This window comes from Canis aureus, chromosome 22 (assembly GCF_053574225.1).
Source record: "Canis aureus isolate CA01 chromosome 22, VMU_Caureus_v.1.0, whole genome shotgun sequence".
NCBI lineage: Eukaryota > Metazoa > Chordata > Mammalia > Carnivora > Canidae > Canis > Canis aureus.
This window is the reverse complement of record NC_135632.1, coordinates 17,848,549-17,865,695: the sequence shown is the minus strand read 5'-3', so window position 1 is coordinate 17,865,695 and position 17,147 is coordinate 17,848,549. Positions and strand designations below refer to the sequence as shown.

The 17,147-nt window shown below is 35.9% G+C and overlaps 1 protein-coding gene and 1 pseudogene across 13 annotated transcripts in view; both read right to left on the bottom strand.

The window, feature by feature from the left end:
• CEP70 (centrosomal protein 70) overlaps positions 1-17,147 on the bottom strand; it is a 119,515-nt gene that overhangs the window by 73,851 nt on the left and 28,517 nt on the right. For 11 of the 13 annotated variants that reach the window (XR_013361140.1, XR_013361139.1, XR_013361138.1 and 8 more), the window contains 4 exons: positions 15,739-15,865; positions 13,981-14,071; positions 13,723-13,846; positions 13,221-13,401 (listed from right to left, as the gene is read on the bottom strand). Coding sequence is in view for 10 of the 13 variants with exons in the window: in XM_077864980.1 (XP_077721106.1) it covers positions 13,221-13,401; positions 13,723-13,846; positions 13,981-14,071; positions 15,739-15,753 (411 nt within the window). In the remaining 3 variants the exon portion in view is untranslated. The remainder of the gene's footprint in view (positions 1-13,220; positions 13,402-13,722; positions 13,847-13,980; positions 14,072-15,738; positions 15,866-17,147) is intronic. The other 2 variants (XM_077864977.1, XM_077864975.1) reach the window with 2 other exon arrangements.
• Positions 7,970-9,015, bottom strand: LOC144294321 (putative acidic leucine-rich nuclear phosphoprotein 32 family member C; annotated as a pseudogene).

The following is a 17,147-nucleotide window of genomic DNA, read 5'->3' as shown; positions in this document are numbered from 1 at the left end:
GATTCTTAAGTGATCAATGATAATTCAGGATTTCAGATAGTTTGATCCACTTAGACATTCATGCAATATGGGAGACAGCAAACTCAGAGTACTCCCTAAATCAGGATTTGTTATTAAGCAATAATATATACCCCAAGATTTATACAAAGGTTTTAGACACTATCTTCCTTGTCCTCAATGAAATATCACTGGTCTGGTTTTCCTTTATTCCCTAGCTTCAATCCTTCAATGTCCCTCGATAGTTCATTATCAAGAGCACCATCACTATTGTTATTAATATACTTTTAAAAAATTAAGCTCAGTGAGAAAGCCCATCCCCATCTAATCTGCATTTTCAGAAGAGAATGCTTTGTCTAAGCACATGTTCACCTGCACAGTGTCAAGTTTACTGAGACTTAGATAACCTCAAGGGGGAAAGGAGATTCAGCTTCTGATACCACAATATCTCCCAATAACCACTGATCATCTCCTCAGCCCCAATCTGGAAGTCAGGTATTTGCTGTACAGCCATGTGACATGGGTCTCCGTTCCACCTCTATCTATACATTAGCCCTAAAACTGGAACTAATAATTCAGTTTTGTAGGGTTGCAAGTTTTAGAGCAATATACAAGAATCAACTATATTTTGCCTAAGTCTTTCCATGAGGCCAACACTACCCTGAACAACACAAGAAAAGAGAACCACAAACCAATGTCCCTTATAAACAAACACTAATGCAGATAATTTCCAACAAAATACTTGCAAACCAAATTCAGCAGCATATTAAAAGGACTGTATACCAAGACCAAGTAAGATTTATTCCTGGAATGTAAGAATGACTCAACATATGAAAAAAAACAATGTAATACACCACAGTAACAGAATGGAGACAAAAACATATGATCATCTCAACTGATACAGAAAAAGCATTTGGCAAAATTCAATACCTTTCATGATAAAAACACTCAAGAAACTAGGAATAAAAGCCACTTATGAAAAGTTCATAGTGAGCCTCATACTCAATAGTGAAAGACTGAAAGCTTTTCCTCTAAGATCAGAAACACCGCAGGATGCCTGCATTTGTTACTTGTATTCCACATAGTACCAGAAGTCCTAGTCAGAGACATCAGCCAAGAAAGAGAAATAAAAGGCAACCATTTTGGAAAGAAGTAAAATTATATTTGCAGATGATCTTATGTGTAGAAAACCTTAAGTGTCCACAAAAAGAAACTTGTTAGAATAAATGAATTCAGCAAAGTAGCAGAATACAAAATCAACACAGAAAAATCAATTGCATTTCTATAAACTAACAATGTACAATACAAAATGGAAATCAAGAAAACAATTCCAGGGGCACCTGGGTGGCTCAGTCAGTTAAGCATACAACTCATGATTTCAGATCAGGTCATGACCTCAGGGTTGTGGGTTTGAGCCCCATGTAGGGCTCCACGTTCAATGGGAAGTCTGCTTCAGATCTCTCTCTCCCAGGGCCCCTTCACCACCGCCCCCTCTCTGTGCGCTCTCTCTCTCAGAATACATAAATAAATCTTTAAAAAACACACACGTATAATTCCATTTACAATAGCATCAAAAAGAATAACATAGAAATAAACCAAGAAGTCAGAAGACTTATACACTGAAAATTACAAAAGGTTGCTGAAGGAAAGTAAAGAAGACAAAAATGAATGGAAAGATATTCTCTATTTCACACTGCAAGACTTAATATTGCTAAGAGATAAATACTACTCAAAATGATCTACAGATTCAATGTGATCCCTATCAAAATCCCAATGACTTTTTTTTGCAGAAACAGAAAAACCTGTCCTAAAATTCATATGGAATCTCGAGGGACCTCATATAGCCAAAACAACCTTGAAAAGGAACAAAGTTAAAGCTCTTATACTTCCTAATTTCAAAGCTTACTACAAAATTACAGTAATCAAAACAGTGTGATACTGGTATAAAGACAGATGTATATACTAATGGAGTAGAATGGAGAGCCCAAAAGTAATCCTGTGGATGTATGATGGACTTATTTTCATCAAGGGTACCCAGACGATCCAATGGGAAAAGAATAGGCTTTGTTCAACAAATAATGTTGGGAAAATTGGATATCTACATGCAAAAGAATGAAGTTGGACTCTTATCTAATACCATACACCAAAAAATTAACTTAAAATGGATCAAGGATCTAAATATAAGAAATAATATTTTAAAATTCTGAGAAGGGGCAGCCCCGGTTTAGCGCCGCCTGCAGCCCAGGGCATGATCCTGGAGTCCCGGGATCGAGTCCCGTGTCAGGCTCTCTGCATGGAGCCTGCTTCTCCCTCTGCCTGTGTCTCTGCCTCTCTCTCTCTCTCTGCATCTCTATGAATAAATAAATAAAATCTTAAAAAAAAATAAAAATAAAATTCTGAGAAGAAAACATCAGATAAAAGCTTCATGACACTGGATTTGGCAATCATTTCTTGGATAGGACACAAAAAAGCACAAACAAGAGAAAAAAATAAGCATGTTGAACTTTATCAAAATTTAAAATGTTTGTGTATCAAAGGACACTATCAACAGAGTAAAATGACAACCCACAATATGAGTAAATATTTTCAAATATTATATGATAAGGAGTCAGTATCCATAATAAAGAACTCTAACAACTCAACAAAATCCAATTCAAAAACAAGGACCTGAATAGACATTTTTCTAAAAAAACATATACAAATGACCAATAAGCACATGAAAGATGCTCAACATCGCTGACCATTAGGAAAATGCAAATCAACACCAGAATGAGATACCTCTTTATACCCACTAGTATGGCTATTATTGAAAACACAACAAAATAGGAAATAACAAGTGTCAGTAAAGATGTGGAGAAATTGAAACTCTTATGCATTGCTAGTGGAAATGTAAAATGGTGCAGCCACTCCAGAGAATATATTGCAGCTCCTCAAAAAATCAAGCATAAAATTACTATATGACCAACTAATTCCATTTCTAGATAAATACCCAAAAGAACTGAAAGCAGGGAGTTGAACAGCCATTTGTATAACCACATTCATAGCAGCATTATTCAAAATAGCCAAAGGTGAAAACAATCCAAGTATATACTGATGGATGAATGGATAAACAAAATGTGGTATATATACACAAAAGAATGTTATCTAGGCTTTAAAAAGAAATTCCAACATGTAGAGTATGCAACATGGATAAATCTTGAAAATATTTTGCTAAAATGAATGTCAGTCACAAAAGAATATTTTTTTAAAGATTTTATTTATTTAAGAGAGAGCACATGATCAGGGAGGAGACGGAAAGGAAGAAGCAGACTCCTCGCTGGAACTCCATCCCAGGACCCCAATATCATGACCTGAGCCAAAGGCAGATGCTTAGCCGAGTGAGCCACCCAGGCACCCCAACAAAAGGACAAATACTGTATCATTCCACGTATATGAGGCATATACCGTAGTCAAACAAGACAGAAAGTAGAATGGTGCTTGCCAAGAGTTGCAGGGATCAAAGAATGAAGAGTTACTATTTAATGAGTAGGGAGTTTCAATTTGGGAAGATGAAAAAAGTTCTGTAGGTGGATGGTAAGGACAGACGCACAACATTAATGGATTTAATATCACTGAAGTGTATACTTTAAAATGGTAAATTTTATGTTATGTATAATTTACCACAAGAGAAAAAGGGGAAAAAATCTACTTATCTGTATATATTAGCAACAAACAGTAAGAAATGAAACAGAAAATTGGAGCATCTGGCTGGCTCAGTCAAAAGAGCTCTAAGGGTCATGAGTTTGAGCCCCATATTGGGTGTAGGGATTACTTTAAAAAAATCTTAGGGGCACGTGGGTGGCTCAGCTGGTTAAGTGTCTGCCTTCAGCTCAGGTCATAATCTCAAGGCCCTGGGATTGAGCCCCACATTGCTGAGCAGGGAGCCTACTTCTCTCGCTCCCTCTTGCCACTCCCCATGCTGTGCTCTCTCTCAAATAAAATCTTTAAAAAAAATGTTTTTAAATAAACTAAGTAGAAAATACAATAATTTATAATACCATTAAAATACTGAATACTTAGAGATAAATCTGATAAAGCATGGGAAAGACCAATGTACCCCAAATTACAAAACACTGCTGAGAGGGGGACCTGGGTGGCTCAGTCTGTTAAGGGTCCACTCTTGATCTCAGCCCAGGTCTTTTTTTTTTTTTTAAGATTTTATTTATTTATTCATAAGAGACACAGAGAGAGAGAGGTAGGGACATAGGCAGAGGGAGAAGCAGGCTCCTCACGGGGAAGCCCAATGCAAGACTCAATCCCAGATTCCTGAAATCACGACCTGAGCCAAAGGCAGATGCTCACACCACTGAGCCACCCAGGCATCCCTCAGCCCAGGTCTTTATCTCAGAGTCCTGAGCTCAAGCCCTGTGTAGGACAACAACAAAATAAAACAAAACAACATTGCCGAGAAATTAAAGACCTAAACAAATATTGTGTTCATAATAAAAAATATGTTCATGGATCACAACATTCATTATTGCTAAGATGCCATTCTCCCCAAATGGATTCAATGTAATAATGTATTCAATAAAATATCAGCAGGCTTTTCTTTTTTTTTGTAGAAATCAACAAGCTAATTAGAAAATTCACACAGAAATGCAAAAAGACCTAAAATAGCCAAAACAACATTGATAAAGAAAAATGTAAAAGGCTTATACTGTCTGATTACAAGACTAACAGTAATCAAAACAGTGTGGTACTTCCAAAAATGACAGATACATATATCAATGAAACAGAGTCCAGAAGTAGACGCACACATACAAAAACTGATTTTCACCAAAGTACAAAGCAATCTGGTAGAGAAAAGATATTCTTTTTAACAAATGGTAAGACAACTGGGTATGGTGACCTTGGACTAGGCACTATCTTTTTAGATAGAAGCCAAAATTATGATTCATTTTTTAAAAACTGATAGATTGAACTTCATCAAAATTAGGAAAAACACTGAAAAATGAAGATAAGTCACAGGCAATTTCTTAAAAAGCTAAATATATACTTACCATACAACTCAGCAATTAGAGTCTTAGGTATCTACTAAAGAGAAATGTATCTACTACTAAAGAGAAATGAAAGCATATGTTTACAGAAAGAGTTGAACACAAGTACAGGTAAATACATCGTGGTATATCCAATACAGTGGAATACTTTATGAGTAATAAAAAAAAGAATTAACTGTTGACACATCCAACAATATGAATGAATCTTGAAATAATTATGTTGAGTGAAAGACAACTAGGTATCAATGATTTTGATAGAGTAGGTAGATACCAGCTGGTAGCAAAGATAGTGGTGAAAAGTGCTTACATAGTTTCCCACCTCCCAGGGCTATCAGATAAAGAACAGCAGTTGCAAATATGCATTTGCCTTTCCAGCCTGTATGTTCATTATATTTACGCTGTGGTTTCGACTCTTACTGTCCTGTAGGGGAAGATGGTTGTGACAGTTCTGGTAAGAATCTTGTAGGATCAAAAACCTCCCCTCCCTACCAGTAGGAGTCCTTTAGGTGACTGGAAACCACCTCAGTTCGAGACCACTCTATGACCCATAACTTATGCAAACATAAAAAGACACTCTCCCTCCTCCTGTGTCTCTGCCTCTCTCTCTCTCTCTCTCTCTCATAAATAAATAAATAAATCTTAAAAAAAAAGAAAAGAAAAGACACCCCTAACTCCAGTGCAGTTACCCCCTATGGGCCTGCCTGCTCTCCCATCTTAAGAGTGTACTGTTCTTAATAAACTGCTTTGTGCTTGCTACTTTCCTTTGGCTGTCTTTAATTGGAGTGCTGATTCTCATACAAATCTTTTTTGGGAAACCCAAAAACCAAGATGACCTCCATTCACACAAATTCTATCACAAATAAATAAATAAATCTTAAAAAAAAAAAAAAGAGTTTGGTGGCTTTACACTAAATGGTTTCAGTAATAAATAACAATTAGGGCAGAGTATGTAATTAGATTTTTTCCTGATTTTTAAAAATTTAAATAACAGGAAAGAATTATTTTGTTATTTCAATTTTCAGTAGTAACAAAACGTAGAGTCAATGAAAAGAGAGAATTGAAATATACAACAATAATACTAAATTGGAGAGGGGCAAAATTGTTTTGAGTGTTGCATCAGCATGGAATAAGGTAAAAATTACAAAGTAACACTAAATTTCTTTTTAAATGAAGTAGAGTTGATGTGCAATGTTACATTAGTTTCAGGCGAACACAATAATGCAACAATTCTATACTTTATACTATGCTCACCACAATTTTAGCTACCATTTGTCAGCACACAATGCTACTACATGCTATACCTTCCCTACCAGTACCTTTTATCCCCATGACTTATTCATTCCATAACTCCAAGCAAGTATCTCCCGCTCCCCTTCACCCATTTTGACTATCCCCCTCTGGCAACCATCAGTTTGTTCTTTGTATTTATGGGTGTTTCTACTTTTTGTTTATTCTTTTGTTGTTTTTTTTTTCTTAAAGATTTTATTTATTTATTCATAGAGACTGAGAGAGAGAGAGAGGCAGAGACACAGGCAGAGGGAGAAGCAGGCATCATACAGAGAGCCCGACATGGGACTTGATCCGGGGTCTCCAGGATCACGACTGGGCTGCAGGCGGCGCTAAACCGCTGCGCCACCGGGGCTGCCCTCTTTTGTTTTTTAGATTCCACATATAAGTGAAATCATATGGTATTTATCTTTCTCCATCTGACTTAATACACTTAGCATAATACCCTCTAAGTCCATCCATGTTATTGCAAAAGGCAAGATCTCATTCATTTTTATAACTGAGTAACATATGTCACATCTTCTTTATCCATTTATCTATATCTATATCTATCTATATCTAATAGATGCTTGGGTTGCTTCCATATCTTGGCTATTGTAAGTAATTCTGCAATAAACACAGGAGTGCAGATATCTTTTCCTATTAGTGTTTTCATTTTCTTCAGGTAAATACTCAGTACTGGAATTACTGGGTCAGATGGCATTTCTATTTTTAGTTTTTTGAGGAATCTCCATTCTGGTTTTCACAGTGGTTGCACCAATTTACATTCCCAGCAACAGTGCAAGAGGGTTCCGTTTTCTCCACATTTTCAACACTTGTTATTTCTTGTCTTTTTGATTCTAGCCATTCTGACAAGCATAAGGTAGTATCTCCTTATGTTTTTTTTTTATTTGCATTTCCCTGATGATTAATGATGTTCAACATCTTTTCATGTGTTTCTTGACCATCTGTATGTATCCTTCTTTGGAAAAATGTCTATCCAGGTCCTTTGCCCATATTTTGATCGGATTCTTTGGCAGTTTTTTTGGTGTTGAGTTGTGTAAGTTCTTTATACATTTTGGATATTAATCCCTTGATGGATATATCATTTGCAAGTATCTTCTCCCATGCAGTAGGTTGTCTTTTCATTTTGTTGATGGTTCCCTTTGCTGTATGAAAGCTTTTTATTTTGATGTAGTCCCAAAAGTTCATTTTTACTTTGTTTCCCTTGCCTGAGGAGACATATCTAGGAAAATGTTCTAAGGCTGATGTCAATAAATTAGTGCCTATGCTTTCTTCCAGATTTATGGTTTCAGGTCTTAAATTTAGGTCTTTAATCCATTTTAAGTTTATTTTTATGTATGGTAGAAGAAAGTGGTCCAGTTTCATTCTTTTGTATGTAGCTGTTCAGTTTTCCCAGCATTGTTTATCAGACTTTTTCCCATTGCATAATTCTTGCAACCTTTGTCATAGATTGACTGACAATACAAATGTGGGCTTATTCCTGGGTTCCCTATTCATTTCCATTCATCACTGCTTTTTTTTTTCTTTCAATAAAAATAGCATTTTATTCCACTCCCTCCTGCCCTCCCTCCCCCTACGGCCTTCAGTACACTTTTCCCCTCCCATTCTCACAGCAACATTACAATCAGAAAAAAATAAATCTCAGGGGATGGAATTTCAGAGGAGAGAGGAGATTATGGGTACAAAATCAAATCACAATAGGTATTTTTCAAAATAGATTATTCCATTTTAGTCATCATCTTCTCCCTTATCTTCAGGTTCTCTTTTTCAATTCTGACCCCTTTCTTCACCAACATCTTCATTTCCTCATTAACTACTTCCCAGTCATCATAACCCTCTTTACCCTCTTCTCCTTCTTCCTCCTCGTCTTCCACTACCTGAGCATCTTCATCATATTCTTCCTCATACTTATCATCATCCAGGTCCTCCACATAACCCTCAGCATCTGAGTCAGGGGTCTCCCTGTCCTCCCAGCTGTAGCCATCGAGATACATGAGCTGCAGGAGGAGCTTCAGGTTGGTTATGTCACAACTGAAAAGGTGTGAACTCTTGAGGTTTTCTACTTTTCCAGTGGCTCTATTGTGCTGAGGTCTTTAATTTTGTTGCCACTTAAATTTAGATGAAGTTCAGATGCTTTTCTGCTAATACTTCCAGCCCCCCCTGAGATCTCTGTTATCACTTAGTTTAAGCTTCTAGGGTTTCTTTGGCAAATCTGTGACTGAAGTGAGGCCTACATTGATTATATTCCAGTTCTTCAAATTCATCTGTGAGGCCTTTAATTTTGCCTTCAATCAACTAGCAGTTGTCCAGGACAAGCTCTTCACATCAGAGGGTGTCCTGTTCCACAGCTCTAAATAAATCCATTTGTCCATGTCCATCTCTCACACTCTCTCTCTGGAAAGGCTCCAGTGTGCATAGAACTCAGTCAATCCATACCATACTACTTTGATCTGCAGGTTTGTAGCATTTGTTAAAATCTTGAATTATGATACCTCCAGCTTCGTTGTTCTTTCTCAAGATTGCTTTGGCTACCTAAGGTATTTTGTCATTGTATATCATTTTTAATATTATTTGTCCTAGTTCTGTCAAAATGTTATGGGTATTTTGATTGAGATTGCAACAAATCTGTAGATTGCTTTGGGTAGTATGGACATTTTAACAATATTTTAATTTTTCCAATCCACAAGCATGGAATATCTTACCATTTGTGTCATCTTCTATTTTTTTCATCAATGTTTTATGGTTTTCAGAGTGTAGGTCTTTTATCTCTTTGGTTAAGTTTATTCCTAGGTATTTTATTCTTTTTGATGCAATTGTAAATGCAATTTTTAACTTCTTTTTCTGCTACTTCATTATTAGTGTATAGAAACACAACCCATTTCTGTGAATTAATTATGTATCTTCCAACTTTACTGAATTCATTATTCCTTTTTTTTTTTAGATTTTTATTTATTTATTCATAAGAGACCACAGAGAGGCAGAGACACAAGCAAAGAGAGAAGCAGATTCCCTGCAGGGAGCCCAATGTAGGACTTGATCCTAGGACTCCAGGATCACTCCCTGAGCTGAAGGCAGACACTCAACCACTGAGCCACCCAGGCGTTCCTCATTTATTATTACTAATAGTGTTCTGATAATCTTTTTTTTTTTTTTTCTTGAGACAGAGATTGGGCGGGGAGGCAGAATGAGGGGGAGAGAACCTTAAGATGGCTCCAGGCCCAGTGGAAAGCCCAATGTCGGTTTTGATTTCACTATCCTGAGATCATGACCTGAGTTGGACACTTAACTGACTGAGCCACCCAGGTGCCTCTTGATAGAGTCTTTATATATTTTCTATGTATAGTTTCATTCATTTCTATGTAAAGTTTTACATATTTGCAAATAGTGACAATTTAACTTCTTCCTTACCAATATGGACACCTTTTATTTTTCTTGTTTGACTGCTGTGGCTAGGACTTCCAGTAGCAAGGTAACATTAGATTTTCAGAAGTCAAGAATACATATTTTGATCTGTGAAATAACCACTAAAAGAACAGTAAAAATCAGTTTACTGACCTATATATTCCCTATGAATAGCACCATCATTTTTGCAAAGAGGGAGAGTTATATCCTGATACAGATCACACTGACTTAAAACTAAAAAGTTATGTTTAGAAATTTGGAGAATGGGGATCCCTGGGTGGTGCAGCGGTTTGGCGGCTGCCTTTGGCCCAGGGCGCGATCCTGGAGACCCGGGATCGAATCCCACATCGGGCTCCCGGTGCATGGAGCCTGCTTCTCCCTCTGCCTGTGTCTCTGCCTCTCTCTCTGTGTGACTATCATAAATAAATAAAAATTAAAAAAAAAAAAAGAAAAGAAATTTGGAGAATGTAAGAGTTTATAAAACCATATCCAAAGAAGCCAACACACTGGTCTAAGTACAGAAAGAGAAAAACTGTACGGCAGAACATAAAAACTGCAAATATAATATCTTTTGGTTTCTACATTTCCCTAGCAATCTTTCCAAATGATTTCCTTAACTTCTCTGCCCTATACATACAAAATCAACATTTCCTTTCTCTCAACTGCAAAACAAGCAGCATTAAAGCATTCTAAAACTGGAAATAACTGTATGCTAAAATAAGAAGAATGTGCCATTAATGGTGAAATAAGTGTTTTCTGGAGGGCACTCCCCATCTTCTCCAAGAAAGCACAGATTGATTGGTATGAAACAGAATATGTGACTATTCTGTAATGGTATGGGACAATTAGCAACATCGTAGGGACAGTAATTCCTTGGGTTCGCCAATTTGTTACTACTCTATAAAAAGTACCCTTCAGGGGCTTAAAAACAAACAAACAAACAACTAATTTCAATTGATCAATTTAGCACAGACAGCCTTCCTCAACACCAAATGTCCACACCCTAGTTCTGATTCTGTCTGCCCCCTTCCATGGCAGACTGGAACATGAGACCTCCTCTGTACCATTTGTAAGCTATATAAAAAAATCTCTGGGACCTGAAATAGAAAGCTAATAATACCATAAGTCATTTATGACATATGAAACTACTTGGTGGAAAAATACAAGTCATCCCTTACCAATGAACCTTCAAGTAGCAGTTCTTTGCAGTCCCTAAAACTCTGGTAAATTCATATGTCCTATGTTCCAATAATTTAACTTTGTAATTATTTATATATCAATCTCTTTGAAGAGATAAACAGATACCTTCCTAGAAAGATAGCACTTGTATCCTCTACCTCAACTCCCACTGACAACCAAAGAACCAGCACCTTTACAACTCCTGCTGGCTGCTTTCTCACATTAGTAACTTGACGTGTTAAATGGTCTTGGGTTTCCACATGCCCTATATCTGAGAGAAAGTTCAAAATCAAATGCATATAGAAATATTTCCAAAATCCCTCCTCCTTTTAGAGAGATTTTTATAATTTTATAATGCTCCATTGATAAAGAAAGCTACCTAACAAAGCTAACCTAAAACATAACCTACAATAACAGTCTAATGGTAGAAAATTCTGTTGATTGATAAGTAATAAAAACAAATTTCGTTATCTGCTCTGGAGTTAAGATCAATACGAGCAGCTCTCCCACTGTGTACCCCAAGCTGGCAGCCTAAATGAGGGCAGAACACCAATGGCCACTGTCCTCATACCAGAACTCTCCATGGTTTCTAGCTGATTCTCTCTGACCCCAAAGGATTTTATATTAACTCATCTGATCCTTCTAACACTGTCAATATAAACTGAAGGGACATCTAGACTCTGCCTCATGAGTACTGGTCCCTTTCAGGCAGCCTAAACACCTTGTGCAGTAGGTAAATACAATGTTCTGCCAATAAAACCACTTTAAGGATTTGATGTTCATAAAGATGTAATATTGTAAGGATCTGTAATAACTTCAACACTATCACTACAAAATATTTATTTTCTTCAAATTATAAAAAATTCTGTTTTAAAAATAACAGTTTTATAAAAGCAGGAAATTAAGCATTCAGTGTTACAATATTGTACTTATCTAAAAAGTAACCAAACAACTTATAATCACAAAGCATATTCCATAAAAATGTTATGTAAATTTAGCTCAGTAACCCAAATATTAGAGCATCTACTATTATTAATAAAACAGGTACTCTTAGCCTAAATAAAACAGACAAAAATATTTGTCTTCATGCAGCTTACATTCTAACACAGGAGATACATAAAACAAATAAAGCACGTAGTATGTTAGTATGTTGTATGGTGATAAGAACTATGGATAAAATTTAAATCTGGAAAGGCAGTATGATGTGTAGAGGATGGAAATGGCAACCACAAGTAAAGTACTCAAGAAAGGAATCCCTGAGAGATGGTGACATTCAAGAAAGAAGAGAACAAGCCATGTACCTAACTGGGAAAAAGCATGCAGTGCAAAGGAAAAAGAAAGAACAAAATACACAAAGGTCCTGAGGTGAGAATGCTCAAGGATAATGTTCAAGGAAGAGCAAGAACATGGGGCGCCTGGATGGCTTAGTTAACGTCCAACTCTAGATTTCAGTTCGGTGATGATCTCAGGGTTGTGAGATCAAGCCCGGTGTTGAGTTCTGCTGAGCCTTAGGATTCTCTCTCTCCCTCTCTCTTTCTCCTTTCCCCACCTGCTCACACTTGCTTGTGCACACGCTCACACTCACACTAAGAAAAGTGTGACTGGTGTAGAATAAACAAAGAGTAAATCAGATGAAATCAGAACGTAACAGGAAGCCAGATCATGTAGAATGTTAGAGGCCATAGTAAGATTTTTTTATTTTCTCCTAAAGAAAAAGGAAAGTCATTAGAGGTTTCTGAGCTACCATGCTGAAAGCATACTGAAAAAGGCAAGGGTAGAAACAGGGAGACCAACAGATAGGTATAGAGAAATGAAAGTGACTTGGACCCGAGTGAAGACTAAAAGAAAAAAACTGGGGGAAGAAATTCAGGAACTCCATTTTAGACATGTAAAATTCTAGGTGCCTATTAGACATCCAGTAGGCTGCAAGGTATCAGTCTGGAACTAAGGGAGGATGCCTGGGATAAAGATTTGAAATTATTAATGAATTTATGCTATGCATTAGACTGAACATCACCAAGGGAGTCAGAATATATAGGAAAGAAAAAAGGTCTAAGGAATAAGTACTAGAGAATCCCAGCACTAATTGGATAGGAAGGAATATAAGAAGAGCCAGCAAAAGAATTAAAGAATGACCAGTGTGGTGAGAGGAAAACCAGAGAAGAGGATGTTCTGGAAACCAAACAAAGAAAGAATTTTTAGAAAGCAATCAGTGATCTGTCAATAAGATAAAGACCACTGAATTAAGTGACATAGAAGACACCTGTGACCTTAATGAGCTGTTTTACTACTATCATATAAGAAAACACATAATACCTGTAAAGCTTTATATTCCTTTTGAAGATCTTTTATTTTATTCTGTTGCTGGCAAACCCTATTTAGGGATTCATCCTCCAATTCACCAATTTTGGATTTCACACTCTCCATAATATGTTCCAAGTCATTAGCTCGTTGTTCCTGATCGGCTGCTCGGCTTTGTTCTAGCTGAAGTTCATTTCTAAAAACAGACACATGATTTCTTCCCTTAGTATAGAAGGAAATCACATTAACAAACATACTCATCTAACAACATAACGAATTTCTAAAATTTCATTGCATTGTTAAAATTTCTGTCATATAACACAAACCAATGGAAGAAATACAAGGCACCCTTACATATCTAAGCTAAGCTATTACTGAAAGATTTACCTACTAAAAATATTTTTTAAACTTAATATTTAGTCAAAATAGAAAATTAAAGTTCAAGATTCAAGGCATTATTTTTAGAATGCATACCACTGGTATACAAACAATTCAAAAGAGAATTCTGTTTTCTTACTTAAGCTGCTGATTAGTTTCTATGAGCTCCTGGATCACGTTCTGTTGACGTGTTGTTTCCTCCACCAATGTTTTCAAATTCTGCCTCATCCTTTGTGATGACTGTTTATCAAAAACGATGAGATCTACATTTTTTAAATATAATACAGATAGTAAAAAAGGCAAAAAAAATTAAGATAAAAATTAGTTTTAAAAGGAAAAACAATTTTTTTACCATAATGAGAAAGGATAGGATCTAGCAAGAATAGGATTTGATTACCTTTAAGATCAGTTCTTTCGACTAGAGATAAAGGCTTTAAGCCATGCATCATCAACAGCACATTTATGCTTTCCCATTCTGCTTCTTCTCGCTGTAATTACAAGGAGTGAGAGAACGATCAACTTCAATATATAAAGTGAAGAAACACCCTCTCAAATATAATTTCCTTGTTTACAAAATAATGGAACTTTTTCTCCAAAGTTTTTTAATATGAATTTTTTATGCACACATGATGATTAAAATTAAAACAAATGTCTAAAAAATTAGCATATCAAAAAGAATGCAAATAAGTACAAATAATAAAGCACATTATATAATTCCATACTCATACATATAGGCTGTAATGGATAAATTGAAACAAAAATACCAACCAAAAAACACCTTGTAATTTCAATGAACCAAACAAACCTTAGGGTTTTTTTGCTTAACCAAATCACACCAGGCCCTACTCAAAAGAAACAGCTGCAAGGTGCCTGGGTGGCTCAGCTGGTTAAGCATCTGATTCTAGCTCAGGTCATGATCTCAGGATCATGGGATCAAACCCATGTCAGGCTCTGTGCTCAGTGTGGAGTCTGCTTCTCCCTCTCCTTCTGACCCTACTACCCCTGCTTGTGTGCAGGCTCTTGCTCTTTCTCAAATAAATAAAATCTTAAAAAAAAAAAAAAAAAAAAAAAAAGGTTTGACCAAAGTTTAAAGAAAGAAAAGAAACAGCTGCCAATTAGGTCATATTTACTGAACAGTAAATTAAATGCAAGTCACACAGAAACAAGTACCACTTAATGAATAAGGTCACCAAAAAAAATCAAAATGCCTGAATAGTCAAAGCCAATGATGTAGATAGTCCCTTGTATAGTGGACAAGGTCTAACTATAAAAAGGAGTCTGTCCATCTAAGTAACTGATTCTAGTAGCGTCACTCTGAAAGATATTCTCAAGTTTTGTATCCCTGATTCTAAATACCTATTCGTACCATAAACCTGAGAGGGGGACCCTAACTCTCTAAATTTTTTTTTTCCCTAACTCTCTAAATTAAGTAAATAAAAACAATAATGGGAAGAAAAGGTAGTAAGAATATACAATACAGATAAGAATAAAAAGAGATGATTTTTTGGATATTTAAACCCATGATATTAATAGTCTTTTAATGTAAATACAATGATCAATTTGAAATCACTGTGTGAAGTTAATTTACTTGCTTTTTAAGTTATGTGAGTATATTTGAAAAGGTAATCTGAGTGAATTTACAATCAATGTTTAAGTGCTTGAAAAATATAATTTATAAAATAGTTTTTTTACTAGTGATATAGTATTAAATATTGTAATAGCTTAAAGATTAATATAGACAAAGTACATATAAAAATACTACTCTCCACATTCAAATGCCCCCAAACATTAAGCTCTCTACTGGTATGACTACAATAGCACTATTACTAACAGCACCAAATCTTTCCTTTTGACTGCTGACTTTCTTCACCTTCTTTATCCCTTCCACACTTCTCCTCCTACAATCTTTTCCCTTATTTATGTTGTTGGTCACAAAGATTCATGATCCAGAATTAAAATTACTGAAGCTATCTGCTTTAGGAACCAAAAGCTATGTGGGCATCTCAGTGGCTATCTACTATGACTCATAAAAACCAAGTACTCTATAAATAATGCCACACATTTTGAATGATCAAATTATATATATATAATTATAACTTTATTATATATAATTATATATATTATTTATAATATATATATAATATTTCAAGTTTACCTGTTTTTCAGTCATGAGTCTGTTTAATGATTTACTGGACTCCTAGGCTTTAGGGGCCGCTGGAGATATAGTATCTTTTGTTAAATCAGAAGAAGTAGATTGGCAATAAAAAATATTCACGTTGCCTAAATGAAAAAAGAAAAAGTTCAATAGGTGTTAAAGAAAATTATATTTAAAAGAATGGATAACCCTTAGGCAATTTGAGCATTCCTGTGTCAAAACTTGTATGACTTCCTGGAAAGCTGATTTTAAGAATCATTAGAATAGGGATCCCTGGGTGGCGCAGCAGTTTAGCGCCTGCCTTTGGCCCAGGGTGCGATCCTGGAGACCCGGGATCGAATCCCACGTCGGGCTCCCGGTGCATGGAGCCTGCTTCTCCCTCTGCCTGTGTCTCTGCCTCTCTCTCTCTCTCTCTCTGTGTGACTATCATAAATAAATAAAAATTTACAAAAAAAAAAAAAAAATTAAAAAAAAAAGAATCATTAGAATAAATCCTATCTTATAATGTTCTCATCTAGAAATAAAACATTATGAGTTTTACACACACACACAGAACTATTTGTTTTAATTAGATATGTACAAAGCACGTGCTACTAATAAATAAACTGCTATCTTGTGGAAGCTGCTTCTTGAAGCCAAAAGAACTATACCTGACCCAAAGTTATAGGCCAGTCTAACAATTCACTGGACTAAACTCCAAGGGTAAATGCAGTGCCACTTGCTTAGGTAGTCTGTATTTCTAAGTAGATCAGAGGCTAGCAACAAAGAATTCTGTGTGACTGGCAGACACAAAAGTTTATATTCAGTCTACCCTACCATTACTTCTTCTTATCATCTAAGACTTTATCATCCTATAGGGAAATTTGGATTCTTTGGTATGTAGATATAATTCCTCCTTTCAAGAAGCACAATCATACACATTCATTAGCATCAGGAACTTTTAGATCTTGAGAGGACCTTGTATAGTGTTTAATCCAAAATCTCTAGCTGTTCATAGCTGGCAGAGCAGCATATGAGAGAGTTGTACCAAGACATCAGGTACTATAACCATCTGAATCCCAGAAAAGTGAAATGATCTTCTCAGAATTACTAAGGAAAAAGGTAGGCCTCTTCACTGCCAGGTAGTATTTCTTCCAAAGCACCCTTCTACTCTTTTATGTCTGTTTCAGATAGTGAAATCCAACCAAACAATTTACCAGTCACCCTTAAGTCTGGTCTACAGGGTGCAGTCTTTCTACCTTATTTTCAGATAAACCCAATAACATGTTACAAATTCCCAAATTCTGCCACTTTTGTGCTTAATGTCATACTATCTCCCCTGTAAGCTTTGGTCTCTTTAACAACTCAACCACCCTTACTTTGGTAACCCATCCTGCTTTTACAAACCGTTCACCTAGTTATAATTTCTC